This window comes from Balearica regulorum, chromosome 1 (assembly GCF_011004875.1).
Source record: "Balearica regulorum gibbericeps isolate bBalReg1 chromosome 1, bBalReg1.pri, whole genome shotgun sequence".
Taxonomy (NCBI): domain Eukaryota; kingdom Metazoa; phylum Chordata; class Aves; order Gruiformes; family Gruidae; genus Balearica; species Balearica regulorum.
The window spans coordinates 200,042,937-200,065,401 of record NC_046184.1 but is presented as its reverse complement, the minus strand read 5'-3'; the positions used below and the strand labels follow the sequence as shown (position 1 = coordinate 200,065,401).

Genomic DNA, 22,465 nt, shown 5'->3' with positions numbered 1-22,465 from the left:
TAGGTACACACTGTTTGTCATCTTTCTTTTATTTCACTCTGCTACTCTTATTTCATCAAGGTGTCCTGACTTAATTTGCTCCACCATTTTTCTTCAAGCTTGTCCACCCAAAAGCATACATTATGTAGAAATTATGAGAGAATTAAGAGCGTTCTGTGCTTGGGGGTGGGGGGTGTCAGGGAGCAGCAAGAGTTGGCTGCAAGGGAAGGTGTGCCGGGAGCTAAGCGCAATACCAAGGCAGGTGAAAGCAGTCACCTCACCAACAAGGAGCCAGGATGCGGAGCAGCAAGCCAGGGTCAAGACTGGGTGGAGAGACAGTGGTCAGGGTCAAACACAGCCCAGTGGTCACCTGGCAGGGCCACAGCGACTGGGCAGGTCCGAGGCCAAGCCTCAAATCAGCGAGTCCGGGTCAGGGCCACACTCACGGAGATGCAAGACGTGCAAATAGAGCTGCTGCACAGCTGCACTGTGGCACAGGCAGGGGCCAGCGTAAAGCCTCAGCTTAAAAGTGGGTCTCAAGGGAAAGGAGAGGCAGGACCCCACTACTAGCTTTTTTCACAACTGCTTTTATCAGTGAAGGAGCCGGCCTTGGACTCTGCCAACTAAACTTCTGCAAAGGGGTAATGTGCTCAGGGCCACGGCAGTCTGAGGGCTGGAACAGAGCTATGGAACATGTCCAACACGGGGGTAAAGTTGGTTAATGGCAATGGCCTTACTCATTAAATTGGTGTATGAATGAAAACCCCACATGAAAGTAGATCGAAGCAAAGTTCAAAGAGCTTACTGTGTTCAGTTTGGGGAACCAAGAACTCTTGCTGTTAACTACGGCTTCATTAATGAGAAGCAACAAGGGCCATCTGGGTTATTAATTGATCACAAAATGATTTGAGGCTATTAATTTGATGTGTACATGAAAAAAAAAATCAAATACAGGATGTATTGAGGCTGCACATTTCTATTAGAGTCACTGTACAAGACCTGAAGTGAATGTACTAACTAGTCACCCATGTTTAACAAGGGTAAATTCAAACTAACATATGCGCAAATGACTCAGTGGGATAATCAGAAGAATAGTAAGTTTCCTGTCTTATGAAAGGAGACAAGTAACAACAGAGGCTAAAATAAAAGGGCTGGAGGGGGTACAACAAATAATAGGTGCACATCACAAAGAACAAAACCTATTTAAACTCATGGGCAGTACTGGCCAGGTACAAATTGGTATAAATAATCCTATACTAAGAATTGAACTAATAAATTATTTGAAAATTAGTAAATAATTAGGCCTTCTGCCCTTCCAAGGAGTGAAACTTTGGGACTATATTTTTCAGTGCAGTTAACATCAGCAAGAAAACTTTTAAGAAACGGGTAAATACTTCTCTAGTTACTAGAGTTGCATGTGACAACAATGGTTTACATTAGAAGGTCCAGAGGGTCCCCTTCAGATTTATTTCCTGCATTAACCATTAATTTATGACAAGCAGCCTTTTGGTTAAAGTCAGGCTAGATTATCTCATGTGCTCTTTTGGCTTTACAATATGAGAAGTCCAGATAAAGTTGTATTTATTTAGTTATATACTGCCTTAAGAGTATGCATATATGACCCTATACTGTAGTGACAATATTGAAATAAACTGTATTATTTGTGGCCACATTCTCTTGTGTTGCAAAAGAGTGAAACTTAATGAAAAAGAGCTCAGCGTGGGTGAGGCGATACCAGTATACTAGCTGAGGATCTAGCCCTCGGAGTATTTATTTCAGTGACTGCTCTATGATATGTTTACATGTTAACTGCATTTATATTAATATATGATTTAATAAACATATTGAGTGCATTGATTTCCATTATATTTAAAAAATATTACTCTATGAACAGTATAGTTGAATAAACGCAATGATTTTGCTAGTAATCAAAGATCAACTGAAATCTATTCTGCCTGTATTACACAGTGGCAACCTGTGTAAAGTTACCGCAACCTCTGTGACAGGTACAGTTTTTAAGGAAACTGCCTAAAAAAATGGCCAACCTCACATCAGCTGAAATTTAGAGATACATTGTGCATTTAGATAATTGTAACGCTTTTAAAATCCTATGCTAAATCTAGATGGGGACAGCAGTAAATTTGTTTTCATGGAAAGAATACTGGATTGTAAAGGATAATGACATGAAATAAATTTGGTATAACAGTATTCATACAGCATAGGTGCTATAAAAGCTACTTTGACTTAGCAATAATTGAAATAAAGCATAAAAGACAAGATTCAGACTATGTAAAATTTTACATTGGCCGTATTTGTAATGGGTAAGGAAATTCTTCTAACAACAATGTCTAAGTCTAACTTAGACAACAGGAGCTATATACCTGAAGTAAAGAAAACTGGGACATTCAAGTCACTTGATCTATGGCCAGTTTGGAGGCTCTTGACATTTCCACCACAACCTTCTCCTCTCCTTAAAGAAAGTATGCCAGTTTAAGTTATGTAATAGAATATTATCTCCTTCTTTGATCTTACTCTGACACAAAACTACTGGAGTCCTAAAATCATAAGGCATCAGGAATAATCTTAGCTACCTCAAGTGCATCAGAGGTAAACAACATTCTCCTTTTCCTCATCCACTCCTGTTTGGATGAATTATTTCAAAGTAAATCTCCAGTTCTTCCTCATTCCCTCAGCACTCTCCAGTCTGGGTGTGATAAAGTGAAAGGGATCCACATAACCATCTAATCAAAACTTGTAGGGCAATGTTACATTGCGGAGAGCCAAATTAAGTCTGCATGTGCAGTCTGTAATTGCTCGGAGAATCTCAAAATTTCCTATTCCACATACTTGTATTTGAGCCATTCACCATGAATGCTCACCTCCTGTTAAAACCTCTGATAGCATTACTGTCCCTTTGCTGACGGCTGAATTTTAGAAGTCGATCTTCTGTCATAAGAAGTAGCAATGAGGAACTGGGAATTTTTTGATGGTCCTGCCTGGCCAGCCTGGCAGACAACCGAGACCCCCGAGCTGCCAGCTCCATGTCCCTGGGGCTGTGCTTCTTGCTCTGCCTGGAGCCAAGGAGCCTGGTCCCTCACGGGCCAGGCCTCCCAAAGGGGCATTTGCAATGTAGAGACGACTCCTTGGACACCCCTTCCACAGCGCATGTCAGGGGCCCATCGTGGCCCAGGCAGCCCTGAGCCCTCGCCTTCGCCAGAGCCGTGACAAGAAATCCCTCATAGACCCAACCGGGCAGGGGAGCAGGACATGTCGGGCTCCACAGGACCATCTTCCCGGGAAGACTAGGGCTACGGCTTGGATGTGGAAACCAGGCAGCTTCCACTGGCCTACGGTGCGGTCTGAGGCAGCAAGGGGCAAGCTGACGGAAAGGTCGAACCCCACAGGCGAGCACCGCCCTGCGCTTTTTCCGTAAGGTCCGGCCCCTTCCCTCAGGGCATCGCTACGCACTTTACGTAACTCCGCCCTTCCCGTCGCGCGGTCACCTCTCACCGCCGTCAAAAGGGGGCGGGAAGTGCGCTACGTAGACGGCTGCGAGAATTACTGCAGCTTGCGCCAGAGGCGTAAGCGGTGGGACTTTGCCCACGCCCCTCCCCCGGTGCGGAGGCCGCGCGCTCCCGTCCTGCCGCCGCCATGGCTGCCCCGGGGCCGGCCCGGCTCCTCCGGGCCGCCGCCGCTTCCTCCCGCCGCTGGCTCTTCTCCGCCTCGCCGGCAGCCAGGATGAGGCTGGGCTGCGGCAGTGCCGCCGCTGCCGTGAGGGCAGCCCGGCTGTTCAGCCTCTCTGCCCGGGCAGCGCTCAGGTAAGAGGGTCGGAGCCGTGAGGCGCCGGGTGAGCTCCTCACGGCAGCGGCCACCTTCCCGCCGCGGCAGCGCTGTGCCGTTCCAGCCGCTGCCTGGGCCTCGGTGCTGAGGGCACCCGGGGCCAACGGCCGTCCGTGGCGGGGCGGCCGGACTGGCGCTGCCTGACCTTCCCCCGGTCGCTCGCCGCGCCGCAGCCCGCGGTGCCCCGCTGTCCCGGCCCTGCCGCTGCCTGGCCCGCTTGGGGCAGGTCTCGGCGTCCTTCTTGTCCTCTTCAGGGCCGCTTTTCGCCCTGGCTCTCGCCGTCCCGCCTGCGGCTGCCATGGCGGTGGCACTGAAGCGCTCTGCGGGGGCACCTTCCACCCGCCGCCCCCAGCGTGTCGGCCGGGCGCCCCTCGGGGGGCTCGCAGGCTGTGTCCCGCAAGGCTGCGCCGGGCAGGTTTAGCTGGAAGTGCCTCTGGGCCGGCCCGGGTTAGGCACCGCACCGACCCAGCGGCGTGGTTAAACCACAGGGCCTGTGTGATCTGGAACTCCGTTGACAGAGCTCATGTTATGGAAAACTAAGCTAGGGTTCCTTCCTAATGTTCACACTAGCTTTCTAAAATATCGTGACCTTATCAATGCTGCTTTTTTCATACAGAGCAGTACTTGTTTGGTATTTTTTATTTTGGTTTTTTGTGAAAGTCTGGCTAGGCTTGTGGTAGAAGTAGAACACATAGCAGAGAAAGCCCAATACCAGAGGTCTGTGCAGCCTTTGGTATAGTTTTTCTTTACTGAAGAGCACTCTTGTATCTAACTGTACAGAACCCCTCCTCTCCTTACCAGTGTGTATGAGTAGGTGTTTCAAAATGCATTACATCTGTAGACAATATTCCACAGCCCACAACTATACATTAGCAATTTAGTACATGTAGTCAAAGACTGTGTTTATGCATGACCTTCTGGCTTGTAGCTTCCTTATTCAAAGACAGGTCAGAGCCTACAGTTAACTCTCAGTATTTAATTAGGCTTTTAAAACTTCCGTATTTTTACTTGGTTGCTGGAGAAGTTTCTTTGACTCGGAACAGGACCTGCAATCAGCTGCCCAACATCAGGCATGTAGCCTAGCCTGTTTCCAGAGGATTGAGGTAGTACCCTTGCAGTCAAAGCTGTTTGAATAGTTTGCTTTTAAACTCTCCTGTAGGTGCTCTTTTACTTTGTTTCAGCAGATACTTTTAATATGTAGAGTAAAATTAACTTTTTAGTTTAGGACTCCCATACGAGATAGGTAAGTTGCTAGTTTAGATCTCTGCTCTGAGTGACTCTGTTGATTGTCTTAAAAATAAATCTCCTCTGTGTGAGCGCCCTGACCAGTTATTTTGAGGTGCTTGATTAGCAGTTATTCAGAAATCAAAAGGTCTTTGTAAAGTATTGTCAAATTTTAAAAAGTTATTAAAATTATTGAACAAGGTAAAAATGGAAGGAAAAAAATACTAAAAAGGGAAAACGTTTCCTTACCTAATAGTAATGTAAGACCTGTAATCCCAGAGATCTTTCACAAACAAACTGAATAGAGATTGGAATTTGTTTACATTCATTGTGCAATGCATACCAGCAAAAAAGCTCACGCAAGCAAGCATTTCAAATGTATTGTTTATATACTCCATGTGATAACCTGGCTGAGTGAGATAGGAGAAAAAAAAAATCCTTGTTTCTTTTATATACTAGTGTTTTCTCCATTTATGTGCAAGTTATTTTCTCTAGTCCTACCATTTCTGGGCATCGTACTATTTGAGACCCAGTTTCTAAACTTTATATAGTCAGTCAGTGTCATTCCAGTAAAAAGATAGGTACATGTAAAATTAGCTGTATTTGTGTCTAGAAGATAAAGACCTAGCTATATAAATCATCAGCTGAGGTGATTCTTGTGAGTAGAGGTTCCCAGGGTTTCAGTGAAGCATCAGGCGTTATGTTTTCATTTCTGTTTTATTCTTTGTCTTGCTCCATTTTTATCTGTTATCCTCTCTCTTTTTCATTTCATGATGAACAGTAGTTATCTCAGAATTCCTTTATACTAGTTTAGAGAGCTGTACAATATTTTTGGTGCACAACATAATTACTACATGTTTTAAAGATTAGTTCAGACTTATAACTTCAGTATTTTGATTGAGACCTGTATAATAGTTTCATTCATTAAATTCTTCAGGCAATTAGGTAGGGCTGTTAGATTTACTATTTAATAAAAGATCTGGAAATAATAGAGTTGGTCTTGCCATGTGCAACACCAGGCTGCAGTTGTTATCTTTGTTTTGTTTAGAAGAATGTAAGAGGTGGTTCTTAACTTGGAAGTAATAGCTGAAGATTCAGAAGGATACTTTTAAGGAGGAAGAGGTAGCAGTCAGGATTCTTGCAGTACTTATTCTTTTTTTTGCATAGAAGGGACAATGAACATCACTTACAGTTCTCTGGTGGTCATCTGTGCGTTTGCAGTTTGCTTAATTTAGGCTATACTAGTGAAGCTTGATAACAAAACTGATAGTACTGTGGCAACCATATGAAGAAATTAATTGCATTTTGTATCTGGTATAAAATTTATCTGAGCATGAATTGGGATATTTATGCTTTATGCAGATTACACAAAATATGTTCTGTTCTTTCTGATAATCCTGAGGCTATTTATACTTGCAGAGACCTGGTGTGTTTCATGTTAATTGCCTGTGACCAGTTCACAGCACGGTGGTGTTTGTTTTGAGTTTTCTTCTTCATGCAAACAGTGTCTGAGTGGACAAAAGCCATGGTACTTGACATTTCTAAAGCCTGAATATTGTTTTATGCAGGTGTGTTGGGTTTGCGTGGCAAGGTTTTGGTAGTGGTGTGATTATTGTTATTATTTTAATAGTATCTCCCAGTATTGAAAAGATTTGCACAGTGTGTGTTTTGAATGTCTGACTAGTCTGATTATTACATACACACAGTTCTGAAAGTATTTTCTCCACTTGGGCTCATGCACAATAAAGTCTCAGTGATTTTTTTTTTTAATATTTTAGCTGTGTGGAGAGTGGTGAAGATGGCAATAGCAGAAAACCAGATACTACTGGAAGACTTAAAAAGGCTATCTCTAACATTACAGATAAATACATTTTAGTTTCAGTTATCAACCAGGGTGGATTAGATCCCATAGAAAAGATTAATTACTGTAACGATCTTTCACAAAAGTCACTGACTTAGTGATGGTACTTTGTTTTGTCCCCTTGCTGCATGCCACACCAGTTAGGCATGCATGGCCACGGTGCAGTTCCACAACTGGCTGAAGCTAATGTAAGATTGCTACTTCTGAAGAGGAGATCCTGTTCCTGTTTCCTCATTTTTATTGTGGGAAGTGGCACTTCTGTCAGTTTTGCTGGTTCAGCTGGGACTACTTTGTTTTTTATGGTTGGGGTTTTTTTCAGCCAGACTAGCAAAATGAGTTGTGGGTGGATGATGGCAAGGTGATTTGGAGTGGGGATCACCCAAACTCACATTTTTGTTAGAGATTGGTTTAAACTGATCATGAAGCATAGATCATGTTGTTGCATCATAAAGTTGCAGTAACACAATTGTTTTAAACTGATGTATACGGTCAGATCCGTCCATTATATGAAGTTTACCAGTTCTGATATTCATATGGCCATTGACCTGTGAAGGTTGGGGTTTAGCCAGTTTTGTTTCCAGATCCAGGTTACTTCATGACAGTGTGAGCACTGGAGATAGAAGGACCAAAGGAGGGAGGCCAGGACTGTTCTTGTACCAGACTAAAGTGTAATCACAGGTGAAGACAGTTTCATGTGTGCTTTGAAAACTGCGAGGCAGATGACTTAACTCTTACAAAGGTTCCAGTGATGTGTAATGGATGGCCAGACATCTTGCTGTTTTGTCTGTGTTACTTGTGATGGCCTCATCTTATACTAGAGGAAAGGATATGTTTTGGATATTGAACAAACATTTAGTATTTGCTATGTCTATACCTTGGCCAGAGGATGCCGATAAATGCAGCTACATCTTGCATTATGTCTCCTGTCAGAGTTGTGTTTGCCATGTTGACAGAAATATTTCAGTGAATGAGAGTGTATTTTGGTGAACTCTAGAAGGGCTTCTTGAAGCAGTTTAAAATTATAGTGTCAGTAGTTTACTTTGGCTGTCAGAATGTGAATCTACCTTTCCAGATGCAGTCTAAACCCAGCAGTCTTAAACTACCAGTGAAGATGGTGAATTTTTTTACTAGTCTAAACCCAGCAGTCTTAAACTACCAGTGAAGATGGTGAATTTTTTTACTAGTATGTCTAAGAAGTGGGTGCTTGTTTCCTTGGTTGTGCTGTGGGAGGTGTTAGTACAGCAGAGGAGCAAAAAGAAGAGCAGAGTGGTAACTTAAACCCCCACAGAATGGTTTGCTGGAGGTGGTCCTTTGATATCACAAGTGACTGCAACGTTAATTACATTTTTGTAAAAATATATGTTTAAGATTTCTGAATTTTATTGTAGTGCATGCTTCAGTTGCATTCTGCAGATCAGCGAGGTCAAGCCTTCATTATTGGTTATCATTTTGGAATGAATTTATAGTTAATAGTAGCTTGTGGCTGCCTTCTCGAGAATGGACTGAGGGATGATATGACAAGAATTGAACACATCATAATGAATCACAGAGTGTACTGCTGCCAACTGAGCTTACAGTTGTGGCAAGTATATTAAGTCTAGAGCAACAAACATTTGTTGTTTTTTCAAAACAAGCTAGGACTCGGATTGCTAAACCCACATTTTTCTTTTGTAGCCAGTTCCCAAAATAATCTGTTTACTGATGTTTCAGTATGGCCACTTTCAAATTCTTGCTTTAATATTCAGCTCTATAGGTTAGAGTTTTCCAGGAGGTGACTGATTTTTTCAAGCTTGTATGCTTTCTGTATGATAGAATACTCAAGGCCCACAGTTACTAAAAAGATTAAAGGTAATATTAAGCATGCTGTTCTTAAACATGGATTTCACATTGAAACATAGATTTTTGCATTGGCTTTCTGTTGTTCTATTTGTGTATCTCTCAGTAGGTTTCTCCACTGTCCATCCAACAAGTTTTTCTTGTTTTGCTCACTTACTGTAGAAAAGAAAATAGTCTGTTTAAAAACAAACATGTATTTTATTTGTGAGTATATTAAAAGCTTTCCTTTAATGTACATGTGAAATAACAATATGGAACACCAAAAGCTCTATTTTTTCTCCATGTTAAGTCTTAAGAATTTTTTATGCCATCTGCATGAGAATTTTTTCTTAAATAAACATAATTGGCTTCAAAGAAAGAAGGTTTTGTATTTTCCTGCTTTGCTTTTCAGACAATGTCAAAACTTTGAACTTCACTAGAATTATTTGCAAAGTGAAATCCAAAGAGAATCTGTGCTCAAAGAAAGCAAAACACTTTTGGAGTATTTTAGTATTTTCATTGCTGGGAGGAGAGGAGAATTAAATTTTGGAACTAATGAAATAAAATGCCTTAAACTCTTAAGCAGAAATGGGAAAACTTTAGATTTGTCCTAAATGACAATGGTGAGCACAAATAAAATTTTATAAATCTGAAGCAAGGCTCCACAGAAAGGTGTGAAGAGAAGCATTTAAAATAAGCTCTTTTATTGGTAAAAAATACAATATTGTGCCTAAAATAAGAGCTCTGGCTCCCTTCAGTGAAAGGCAAACATCAGGATCCTATGTAGTTTCTAGTGACAAAACACAAACCAATCTTTTTTCCTTATTTTTCATGGCTCTTTATTCAGTGTACAGCAGTAAATGCCTGTACCTGTTAGAGCTTTTAAAAGCAAATAACTTAGTTTTCTGTGCTGTTGGAGTTGATAATAATTGCTAGTTTAGTAGTATTCAATCAATTTTAAATACCTAAAAAATTCTAGAATTCTTTCTTTAATTCCATTATATCCTTTTCTTTTTCAGCTCAGAAGATAAAATAACTGTCCATTTCATAAATCGTGATGGTGAAAAACTAACAGCCAAAGGAAAACCTGGAGATTCATTGCTAGATGTTGTTGTTGATAATAATCTAGACATAGATGGTTTTGGTAAGTAGATTCACTGAATACTGTATTTAGTGTCTAGAAACTATATTCTGTTACGAGTTTATTCATAAATATTTATAGAATCATTTAAGTTAGAAAAGACTCTTAAGATCATCAAGTTCAACTGTAAATGAATATTTATGTATAAAATCTAGCTGTACTTTCTTTGGATTTTCTCCCTATTTTTTTTTCCTGCAGGTGCATAGAATATTTTGGGTCAAGTTCTAAAGAAATACTTGGTGTGAGCCTTGCTTGGATGTTAAAGGAGGGGAATGGGGACAGATTGCAGTCAAGGTTCTGAGCTGAAAGATTCTGGAGGCAACACAAAACTGGTGTATTTCTAGCAGTGTCTGGTTACTTTCATAATACTGCCTCAATTTATTATCAGGCTTTTTGTAGCACAAATTGCTGTAGTATTTGAGTGCTAAGTGAAAGAAACAACCAAATCCATGCTAGTTAGTAGGGAAGAGCAAAAAGTTTAATTCTTATTAAAGAACTGGGGTAAAGGATACCAATGCTGTAGTGAAATTCTCACTTGGTACAAGTTTTGATTAAAATCAGAATAGGAGGAAGTTATAAGGCCTCCCTATTCCTTCAAACTTTTGCACTTTCCATGGCTGGTTCCATTGAAGTTGTAGGATTCTGCCCATGCAAAGCAGTTGCATTTGGTAATGGCAGTTAAATACCTCAGGACAGGTATTTACATGAACATGGGCTTAAGAATTAATAGTACAAACTAAAACAGGAAGTGGAAGTGCAATTTGCATGGGTACATGCATAGCATGGAGCAATTGGAGGAAAAAATAAGGTAGGCTAGAGTAGCAGAGTTTGAAATCTGAGGTGTATTTTATTTAAGCGTAAATAAATTTCACTGCTAGTAATAAAATCTTTAAGATTTAAAATCTCAGACATTAGACATAAGAGTTGTCTCAGACTGAGTTACATACATTTGGGGAAGAATTGTCTTAAATCTGTAATGTGTTGGAATAACTAGTTTAATGTATCACTTACTATATGTGTGATACAGGCTTATGGCTGGTCTGCTTGTATTCTACAGTAAATATTCTCTCAGTTTGTGTAAATATCAGCCATGTTAAAGCATTGTGGTAAAGTGTGTGTGTAAGATACTGCTGTCAATAAACAGAAGCCAAACTAAAAATTTGAGATACTGTAAGTCTTTAATTATAATATATGCTAGTCCCATTTCAATAATAATTTGCTAATGAAACATCATACCAGGGCAGAGAAATAATGAAATATAAATAATGTAAAAATGTATGTCCTGTGTTTAGGAAAGAAAATGTAAAAAGTAAATCTTACTTATTCTATCACTAGGGGGCATCCCATGTGCAGTAATAATAGAAATATCTTTGTATAAAGACATAAAACTGAGCGATTCAACTGCACTTGATTTGTTTGCTACTGCTCGCTTTAGAGTTGCAGAAAGACCACCCACTGTTCAAATAGGCTAGTCAGTGTTCACTCTTTATTTTTCTTCTCCCCAACATTAAAATGCATAAACTGCTGATACAATGAATTTTACATTATTTGCCACTTTATTTAAAATACACTTTCACATGTGTTTGTATGTACTTGAAGATGTGACATAAAAAAAGGTCTTCTAGTACAGTGTCACACTCTGTTTGAATATGTGCTGTTGATAGTGTTACTACATGTAACAGCGTGATGCTTTCTGTATGGGTCTTGTGGTCTGATGACGAATCCTGCTGTTTCTTTTCATAGCAGTGGTTATATGTGCAGCCTTGCTTCCCTTTGTTTCCATACGAGTACAAAGGTGATGTGGTCACAATACTTTTGGTTTTGCTTTCCCAGGAAATGAGTAAATAAATGAAACTTGGCTAATGTCTTACCTGTTTCTCTCTTACCAATTTAAATTGGAGGTGGGGATTTGTGTGCCCAATCTCCACACAAGTATGAAGAGTTCAGCTTTCTCCTTCTCTTGAAGTTGAATGTTTCTTTTTCAACAAGGTGGAGAACTCTGTGCCAGCACTATACAGCAGCAGAGACAAATTTGTTAGTGTTCAAACTTTTGCTGCCCTGTGATGGATGACCTAATTGCTCTAGCAGGTAGTTGTTTGCTTTGTTCAACCCAAGCAAATTATTAGATCCTTGGCTTGGACTGGATTGCCTAGTAATACCTGTAGACCTCTTTAACACAGAGAAAACCATCTCTCTCTAGCCTGACTTCCTTTGTTGCTGTGAATTAAGTGTTCTGTGGAGTAAGAAGAAATACCAAGTATAAAATTCCTTCCTCCTGTACTTCTGAGGAATCTTTTGTATAGCAAGTGTCTTCTCTTGAACTTCTTGAGGAAATCTTGTCAAAACCATGGGAGAGGGTTAGAAGGATCAACAGTGGAAATAAATTAGGTAGTGTTGATTGACAGCATTATCTGCTTTTACATTCTTACAGTAGAGAACTTTTCTCTCTTTAAATGGTAGAAAGGGAATTAGTTAAGTATTTTAAAATTTACTTGAATGCCGTAATTACTTAATGTTGTAGGAACTGTAGAAGTACTAGTGACAGCTGAATGCAGAGTAGATACATGAATGTGGGAATATATGAAACATTAATTTTACTAATCAACAGATACTTGTATGAGACAAACACTTATATGAGGGATTTCTTCTGAAATTCTGCTCTGATTTGAAACTTGGATTTTCTGTTATCTTGATATATTTTCTTTAGGTGCATGTGAAGGAACGCTAGCTTGTTCAACTTGTCATTTAATCTTTGAAGACCACATATTTGAGAAATTAGATGCAATTACTGATGAAGAGATGGATATGTTGGACCTTGCATATGGCCTCACAGAAACGTAAGGCAATATAACACTTCACTACACCGAAGAATGGAAAGAAGGGTTTGCAGATGGGGCAGTCCAGTATTCTTAAATGCCTTAATCAGCTTATAATGCATAGCTGGATTCTGCTACACAAATGAGACTGCCAAGTTTAAATATTATTTATCTGAACTCGTATTAAAGTGATGTCCATACTGTTTTTGTGAACTGAAGAGTGGCAGTTATCAGTACTTGCTCTTCAGAGGTGTCTGATGCAGAAGTGTCAGATACTGAAGTACAATCAAAACCCCAGTTCCTTCAACAAAAACTTTTCTGCTGCTCTCATGTGTGAATTTTATTGTTCTTGTTTCCCTTCCCTTCTGTTTTCTGTCTCTATTAGTCTGTAGCTAGTTAATGTACTTTATAAATGTGCTTACATTAGTATTGTAGTTTTGGTCAGATCTTCTTTTCACAGAATCACAGAAGGGTTGAGGTTGGAGGGGACCTCTTGAGGTCTTCTGGTCCAACCCTCTGCTCAAGCAGGGCCACCTGGAGCCGATGCCCAGGACCATGTCCAGACAGCTTTTGAATATCTCCAAGGATGGAGACTCCACAACCTCTCTGGTATTTATGTACATTGATAAGATCCTCCCCTCAAGCCTTCTCTAGAATAACTGGTGTCCCACATGGCAATGTCCCCACTTGTCATGCTTTGACTCATGTCAGAGTACTCTTAGAGCACATAAGCCGGAGTCCCTTTAGGTAAAACTAATCACAGTGTGCTGTAACTGCTAATGGGCATTTCAGTGCACAGGGTTAGACTAGTGTTAGTCTGAAGTAATCCTCTGTTCTACATCTCCCCCATCACACACCTTGTAATTAGGGTGTCGCATCCTCATCACAGACCCATTCCTAGTGGGCTGCACTACCTGCTGGTGTACACGTAGCCTGTGTCATAGAACATACCCACGTGAACAGTAGACAGCTCTGCTTTACAAGGCTTCATAAGCCATTCATGCTTCAATGAAACTGCTTGTCAAAGTTTTTGAGAATCTTTCCAGTGATGTCAAAGGGCTTTATACCTGGCCTGTATAGCATAGGGTTTTTTTAATTCAGGGTACTCCTTTGCAGAGGCATAACTCGTGTATCTCCTTGTACCGGTAATGGGAATCCTGTACTAATTGTTTCTGCATGAGGGTATGCTTTTTCTCACTTCAGTCAAATCTTAACTTTTCTGGGAGGCTGTGAAAGCAAAGAAGTCAAGCTATGAGAAACTTGTTTAAGCTTCTTTTGTTTTATCCTTTTTCCTGTCTCCCCAAAAAAATTTGCAATCTCGGGGGGGGAAAAAAATCATAAGCCTATTAAGTGTGAATTTACTTCACTCTTTACATCTACCATAATTCTCCTCTGAATTTTTAGGTTCTGGGCCAAACCAATTACCTGGTCTTCTGTGCTGATATAAACTTGTGTGATGGAGATGCACTACTATACTGTCATTAGTACAAGGATAAAAGCTTTATCTTGTCAGTGACTCTCTGGATTTAGGAAAGTTTCAGCTAGCAGCTGCCATGAAAGTTAACGTGTTTTCTGTTAAATGAGGGACTAATTAGAAAAGTTTAAACAAAATTGTTTTGAATAGCTGCAAAATAGTAGAGATTATTAAAAATAGTAAGATGGGGGAGGCACACAAACTCTGGTAAATTAAACATTTTAAAAGAATACTGAAGAAAAAATAGGTTGGAAACAAAAATATTTTTGTACTTTTTAGCAAGCTGTTTCTCAGCTTATCAGAAGCAGGAAACTTGTCTGCACGAAGACCCAATGACTGATGCAGAACACGCACTTCAAATATAAAAAGATAACATAAAAGCAAAATTTCTTTTGTATTGTTGTCTCTGAAGATGTTATGGGATGTCCATGCACTGGAACATTTCTTTGCAGAGGGCAGTCTGGAGAATTTGTCTCAAACTGATGTGTCCATAGAAGTAGTATTACAGTGAATAAGTAAAACAAGTAGTCACAAACAGTAATGAGTAGGTAGCATTCACCCAGGAGTTCTACAGGAATTCAATATGACATTTCTGAACTACTGTCTGTAAGGCTTAATTAGTTCGTTTAAGACTGCTTCAACATCAAAGGAATGGAAGGTGACAACCCACCTTTTAAAATGAGATCACTTGAACTGAAGAACAGTGAGTCTGATTCCATATTGGACACATTAATCATGTATCTATGGGCTGTTGCATTTTTTATAGTTTCTACTAAATAATGGTAAGGAAAGAATTCAACAGAGCTTTTGTAGAGGGAAGTAGCAGATATGGGAGCTCTTCAAATGAGTTACTGAGCATGAAGAAAGATCTTAAGAGTTCATATAGTTTACTTAGGTCTAGAGAAATCCTTTACTAAGTTTTGAGTTGCAATGGGATGTTGTAAAGGATAAGTAATTGGCTTAAAAAAATTGTGTTTTAACATAATAGAAGTATTTGGCTGCCTTGTAAGAGTATGTGATAAACAGTATGATCTGATAGTGATCAGTGCTAGGTTTTATGTAGTAAGTGTATTTGTGAAAGACTTGGGAAGAGAGATGAAGAGTAGGGTTTGTGTATAGTGCTATGTTACTCAGTATGGTAAAATCAAAAACTGTCAGTGAAGACATGCAGAAGGATCTCATTCCATTGAGTGATGGGAAATGAAAATTGGTGTTAAAAGGTGCAGATAAATGCATATGGAGTGGTAGGTAGAGTGGTGGTAACTTTGCTTACTTGAAATAGGCTGTCAGCTAGGCAGTGTCTTTCCAGGAATGTCAGCTTAAGGTTTAGGGTAGGAATACCTCAAATAAGTAAATGGAACATTGGCAATATTAGGTAGGAAGAGGTAGAAAATAAGGAAATACTATTATATGACAAAATTGGGATTCACTCTATCTTTATACTTGTGCAACTCTGACTTCCTGTCTTGGGTTTTTTTTTTGGTGTTTTTAAATAGTGGAATGAGAGGAAATAAAAGGAAGGCCTATAGAAATGGCTAAAGATGGAATGGCTTTCATGTGGGCATTGACTAGACGATCTTTTTTTTGGGTCCAAGCTTCTGGAGCTTTGAGGCGTAGGAGAATCTGGTTAAGTGTCTAAAAATTGTAAATGCTGTGGAAGAATTTGAATAGAAGGTAGTTTGTTTTCCACAGTGTTATTTAATGTTGCCTAGGTTTTTTTGTACTGCTGTGTAGCAGGCTCAAAACAAAGGGCAGTGTTATTTCACATAAAGTAAATCCACTGCCATGCTACAGAGTACGTATGTGATTAGTGTTGGTCTTTAGTGAAAAACAGACACTACAGTCAAATTAAGCCTTACAGTCAAAGCTACATATAAATATCAGATATCACATCTCTCTAATAGATTTAATTTCTAAAGCTATTCTTACACATGCATATTCATGAGATTAAATCTTCTGGTAATATATGTATTTATACATACATTCTAATAATTTGAAGTTGATGTATACAATCATCTACGTAGAAGTATTATTTTCTGATATAGTCCTGAATTGGGAGCTTTAACAACAGTTGCTTGTTGTAAAACCACATTCTTGAAAGTTCTGTGTAGATACTAATGTAGTACCATTTTTTTATAGAATCACTGCCTACATTCCTATACTGATTGAATTATTCAACTGGTGCTACAGAACATTGCCTACCCTTGCTGATGTTAAGTATTCTATACTTAACTACCAGGGCATGGACATTGAATAAAAGATGTCCCAGCAATAAAAGTGACTTGTGATGTCTGTGGAATTTTGTGGTGGTATTAAATCTTTTGATTTTAACTGCTCACATACAAAGTTTTTTCCATGCTGAGTGACAGGTAGAAAAATGAAGGATCTCCCTCAGGTGCCATGAGTATTTTATCCTTCTCCTTCCTATGTTTCTTGTCTCTTCACTCTTACCTTTCTGGCTTAATGACCCATCTTGAGTTTAGTTTGAAAATGTTGGGCTGCCTTTAGGCCCTGGATGGGTTGGGCTGTGCTTTCTCTGAGGTTTTCATTCAGATTCATTGCCCTCATCTCTTCAGAGGGGCCAAATCTCCCTTGGGAAGGTCAGGTGTCATTCCATGCACTTGACTGAACTATTGGTGAACCATTGGAAATGGAAGAGCCACCCTTATTATATGTTGTTTCAGCAAGTAGGAGGTACTTGGTGTACAACTTTCCTATGTACTGAATCGTATTACGTAGTGTAAATTGCGATTATTGTCACAGATACCTTTGCACTGATGCATGCAGATCACTACTGGTCTTGATTAAGACCATGCACAGGGGTGGCTGTTTCTAGATCATAATGTATTTGGGATGGGTGAATGTTGGAGGCATAAAGGGGTAAATGCTGTTAGATATGTGACTGGCTAGAACTAATGACAACGTCTTATTTCCCTACAGATCACGTTTAGGCTGCCAAATCTGCTTGAAGAAATCGATGGATGATATGACTGTTCGAGTACCAGAAGCTGTTGCCGATGCTAGACAATCAGTAGATATGAGTAAAAACTCCTAAAAGAAAATATTGTAGGGGTTTTAAAGAAACTTAATTATTTTTATAACTTATTTTTAAATGTGTAATTAAATATGGAAACTTACATAATTGTGAGTTCTTTTATATGACTATCAATTAGATTAATGCTATTTTAATTTTCTTTATAGAACCTCCTATATTTTTACGCTTAAAATGCAATAATAATTCTTATAACTGATCATTGGATTATAAGTAATAGCAAGTGCATTATAGATTTCATATAACATGATTCTGCCAAAACCTTTAGTGACATTTGAAAACTGGATCACTTTTACAAGACTTCTAAAAATCCCTGGGCATTTCTAGATTTCAGACCTGGATATGTAAGAGAACAAAACTTGTAAGACTGCTTGGGGTCTTTTTAAAGTGTTGTCGTTAAAGATGGTACACTCAGAGTTAATTCACATTCTCAGTAAATACGACACTTCCTCAGCAAATAGTGGATTTTCAGGGTAGGAATTTTCCAAACTTGGGAACAGATGATGAACTTTTTTGTGCAAAAATACTGCTAAAACCATGAAATCTAGGGGCTGATACAGAATGTATCAGCTTAATTGCTGCAGTGCATCTCTGTTGCCCAAACCAGAAGTTAGTAAACCTCAACTTGTATTTACATTTGACTACACCACAAATACGGGGATACACGTGGCTTAGAGTAAAGCTGTCTAATGGGAGAGCATATCCAATGGAGTTTAATGTAAATTCTTGCTGTTCTCTGAAGATGGCTGAGTTGGGATTGAAGAGGGCAAATTTTGTCAATGGAAGATTTGTTCTGAAATCTTTCTCTCCTACTTTCTCAGTTTTGAGCTTGTTCAGGAGGCAGTCTGATGTCACCAAGGGCATTCAGCTTGAAGAGATTCCTGGATTCAGGGCCTTGCTCTCGGGATCTTTTCAATAATGGTTGATGTGAAATGACCAAGTATATGTGTTCCATACAGGTGGACTGGGTTCCCCAGAAGGGGTAGGGACACCCCTGCAGATGGGTAGCCTGTGGACTGATGATGAAGAGTTTTCAGTTTGGTCCTGTTTTAGTCTTTCTAAAGTTAGATGAAAATAAAATAATGTCTCTAAGATTCTATCGTTCTCTCCAGTTTTTGTTGCCTGAATAATTAAATGAAATGAGTTTTACTAATACAATAATTGTTACCCTTATAAGGTTATTTTAATATTTTGGGCATATATATAACCTGTTATTTACATTTGAATGATATAATGCATTCATTAATGCCTTATTTGAATTGGTGACAATGACATCTAAACATATTTTCTTGCATTACTATATTTATGGGAGAGGGGAAGAAATTTATTTTTCCAGGGTCGAATATTTGGATTATTTTGAGCCTCATAAAAAGGAAAAAGAAAGTCCCTCTTTATTATAAAAAAAAAAAACTTTCTAGAACTGTATTAAAAATAGATCTAGTTCAGACTCCTTGATTTCCTCTCTGAGTAGCTATTACTTTGTTTCCTGGTGTTCCCTTTGGACTTTCCCCTAAAACAAGGTATCCTTAATGTGAGCTGCTAAGAACTTAGTCATACAGGGTTTTCCAAATACACTTCCTATCTCATCTAAGTCAAAGAATGACTTCAGAGTTGAAATTTCCTGGCTCTTTGAAAGACTTGGAGTGAGGTTGGGAGAAGGGTGGAAATAAATTGAAGAAGTGTTCTGAAGATACTGCTGTCTTCAACAGCTGTGACTAACCATAATTTAGAGGTTATCCTCCCACAGTCCCACAGGGGATAAGGTAAATCCATTCTCACTTTGTATTGCCTTTGTCCTGAGTTCATTTATATACAGTAATTATTATTAGATCTTGAACTTCTTTTACATGAGACACAGCTCTTTAACTTCCAAGAGAGGGAATTTGTGTACTGTGTATTCTTACATCAGAAGGAAATCTGAGGTTTCACTATAGCTGTGAGGTTTAGGGGTAAATGTTGGTGTTGGAGTTTTGGTGTTTTCTTGGGGTTTTGTTTCGGTTTTTTTAGGTACAGCACCAGACACTTCTCCTTGTGGGAACCTTGGAGTGCTTAAAACAGTTAAACAAATGTGAAACAGCTTTCGTGCCACAGTTTTCTTTCTAAGCCAAGGTGGTTTCATTGTGTGTTTCCTGTTACAGCTTCTCATTACAAAGACTTTGACTTTCCTGTAGTGCCCTTGTGGAAGGAATTATTTATTTAGCACATCAAGGCGGGGGGGAGGGGGAAGGACCCTTCAAAGTTCATCTTGAATTTTAGAGGTATCCCATAGTGCATGCAAATGGAGATCTTGGAAGGCAAACGACCTGACGTGTAATCCCCAAAATGCACAGCTCGGAGATACTTGTTTCCTTATTGTCAAAATGATTTGCAAATAAATTGTATTTTATACCACTTTCTGACACACCTTGTTTGCACTGATTTTTTTCTTTCCTTTTTCTTCAAGCCACTGAATGTATTTCTGAATGTAAAGTGGAACTTAACAGTTAATGATGCACATCCCAGTGTAAGTATGAATTATTGTGCAATGACACACAAAGCATCAAAACTAGTTAAACGTATAGTTACTTCCTTGTCCAAATAAAGATTTATGGGTAACTCTTTCTAAAAGCATTAAGCATTTCCTTTCTCTGTGAAAACATGGGAGTCAGTGGCTCTCTTCTGTCTCTCTCCCCTCAAAAGTGAGAAAATCAGAATTGACTTTTTCCCCCTCTGTTTTTAAAGTCTAGTTTGACACATGCTTGCAGTTTGGGGTAGAAACAGGCCTCTGTTTAATTCACAAGTTTTGGGGGGTTCAGAGGGGTGGTGCTGCCTTCTGATTTCTGGAGTTAAAAGATCCCCTTCCATTTGCTGTTATGAGGGAAGCCTGGCCAGAATCATGGTCTTGTTGGCCCCTCTGCTTCTCTGAGTGTCTGCTGCTCTGTGGCTATAGGTCTCATCCCTTCCCTGCACCCCTTAAACCTCAGTTGGGTTTGGGGTCCTACTGGCCTCTGTTCTGGGCAGAGGAGCTGAGCACAGGAGCCAGCAGTCCCTGTTGCCATTACTGTGGCATCTTGTGTGATGAAGGAGGTGCCTCACCTTCCCACATCACTGCATCCTCTTCTGCCAGGGGAAGTTTGCATCGCCTGGACTGCAAGCTGTCAACGGGGCAGAGGAAAAGGCAGGTTCTCCAGGCAGTTTGTTACCTCTTGGACAGAAAAACTCCTAAACCTGAAGTTCACCTTTTTTGGCTGCAGGCAGCTGTGTCTGAACTTAATTCACATCCCAGTTGGAGGCAAGTTGAAAAGGCCGTGTCCAAAAAAGCGGCAGTGAAAGTGGTAGTGCTTCCCCTGCTCACAGGTCCGGGCTAGGGCAGGGAGGAGATTCCCTACAGCCCGACTTCTTTTTGCCCTCGCAGAGGATGATGTGCTATACAAAGATAAGGTAGACAAAATCCTCATTCCTTGGGAGGAAAAAGGAGAAAAGCTGCTCAAGCTGAGTCACTGAGGTATCAAATAGAAATGTTCAGAAGAGGCTGCAACTGCTGTAGGTGATGTCTCCTCAAATGAGCTGAAAAGATGGGAAAGGGGATTTCCTGCATCATGGGCAGGGAGGGGGGCTGTTACCTCTGTGGGGGGCTGTGTAGATCTGTGGGCTGTAGTGCTTCCATGCTCTTTCTCTCCCTGTTGCACTGCCAGGAAAGCAACAAGAAGCACGGTCCATACATCAAGCAACAGGCATTAAAAGTAACCCTGAGATTTACTTTCTAATCTACTGGCCACTGCTTCCTGGTTGGTGGTTTGGGTTTGGTTTTTTTTTGGGGGGGGGGAAGTTAAACAGTTTGTTTATGTGAAACATTTCTCTAAAGCTGTGGCCTTGTGCTCAGAGAAGTATCTCTGGGGTCCCCCTCCACAGTTCGGGAGCTCCCTTGACCTCAGCCCAGCAGCAGCAACATTATACTGAGCACTAAGACTGCTTGTGTTCTTCCACGGGCGGTGTTATCTCAGTCCGGCCAGCGTAACCACCCCTGTGCCGTCCTAACCCCTTCATAGCACGATGCCTTCTTCCTCAAATGGGCAGCACGGCACATCTCCGGCATCTGCGAGAGATGAGAAAGGATAAAAAGGGTTTTGAACAGACTTGGTACAACCTTCCTTACGTCTGCTCAGGTACAGCGGAGCTTTCGCCTTCCCATTTCTGGCTCTTTTAGAGCTTTTAGTCTGTGCTAGAAAACAGGATACGGTCTGAAATGCTCTCCGCTGGTGCTGACCCGTGGTGGTAAATCCCTGCGGCACAGCCTGAGTAGGGATTAAAATTCGGGCATGGGAAGAGCGTAGCACGTTAGAGCAGCCGTGCGTGTGAGCCCAGCTCGGCTGCAGGTTTCGGGTGGAGCTGGTTACGGCAGACCCGGCTCGGATGCCTGTAGCTGTGAAAGAAACAGGTTCAGTGTGTAGTGGAGAAGAGCTGGTGCTGGATCAGGCCAGGCTGCCACGGCTCCGGGTACCAGCACCCAGCCAGCGGCGAGGCTGAGCATGTAGTCCCGTAGACAGACAGACGTGCAGACACGCGTGCATCGGCCGTGCCGATCAATACAGACAGAAAACACGATGCCAGCCATCTGCCCTGTGAGCCCCTGCATGCTGGTGGGGACCCTCTCCCACTGACCGTGCGGCTGGGCTCCCTGTGACAGCCTTGGGAGCAGCCCCGTGAGGGGCTCAGCCACCTCTGGGGAGGTTGTGGGGGTTCCCCTGCCCGTCATGGTGCCTCTGCTCCTTCGTGCTCATGGGGATGAGCCATCAATCACATAACCTAACACTATTCAATGATGGGACAGGACATTTGTGCTCCTGGTTTCTCCAGGGCTGCAGCAAGCAACAGAGGATGCATTGCACATGAGAAGTGATAATGACATGGGACAGTGGTGCCGAGTAAGTAACAGCTTCCAGATGCCCCAGAGAAATCTGTGGGTACCTGTGGCAGCCGTACCTGGGTTACATCTACAGCTGGGCCAGTTTTCTCCCCACTGGCAGCTGGTGGGCTGAAATCTCTGGATTTGGAGAAGCGTGTCCTGTCTCGCTGAAGGAAATGCCAGGCCATAAATGGCATTTCTCCTTCAGGCTGTGTTTGGTCAAAAATGGCTCTCCTTAAGGATCCAGTTTTGGATCAAGCAAATATTCAGACAAATTGGATGTTCTTACTCCATCCAAGTGCATCCAAGCAGGTTCAGAGGTGGGTTAGCAGCTCATTCTCATTTTACCCTTCCTCAAGTAACAGCCCTGCTTTGCAC

At 40.8% G+C, this 22,465-nt stretch overlaps 1 protein-coding gene across 2 annotated transcripts; it reads left to right on the top strand.

Moving 5' to 3' along the window:
* The first annotated feature begins 3,511 nt into the window (after positions 1 to 3,511).
* Positions 3,512 to 19,603, top strand: FDX1 (ferredoxin 1). Of its 2 annotated transcripts, XR_012833403.1 has the most exons (5): positions 3,512 to 3,797; positions 9,739 to 9,863; positions 12,568 to 12,697; positions 13,137 to 13,285; positions 17,091 to 19,603. XR_012833403.1 is itself a non-coding variant. In XM_075742244.1 (4 exons), exons 1-4 carry the CDS (start codon positions 3,631 to 3,633, stop codon positions 17,203 to 17,205), a joined length of 537 nt encoding a protein of 178 aa, XP_075598359.1. In that variant the 5' UTR covers positions 3,516 to 3,630; the 3' UTR covers positions 17,206 to 19,603. The 2 variants fall into 2 exon arrangements, 1 of the variants encoding a protein (XP_075598359.1); XM_075742244.1 differs by lacking the exon at positions 13,137 to 13,285 and having other exon boundaries at positions 3,516 to 3,797.
* Positions 19,604 to 22,465: the final 2,862 nt, after the last annotated feature.

What these genes read in the sequence shown, in the direction of transcription:
- FDX1 (XM_075742244.1), top strand. Translation starts at nt 3,631, where the DNA reads ATGGCTGCCCCGGGGCCGGCCCGGCTCCTCCGGGCCGCCGCCGCTTCC. An exon ending in TCTGCCCGGGCAGCGCTCAG is followed by an intron (nt 3,798 to 9,738) that starts GTAAGAGGGTCG and finishes TTTCTTTTTCAG; the next exon opens with CTCAGAAGATAAAATAACTG. An exon ending in TCTAGACATAGATGGTTTTG is followed by an intron (nt 9,864 to 12,567) that starts GTAAGTAGATTC and finishes TATTTTCTTTAG; the next exon opens with GTGCATGTGAAGGAACGCTA.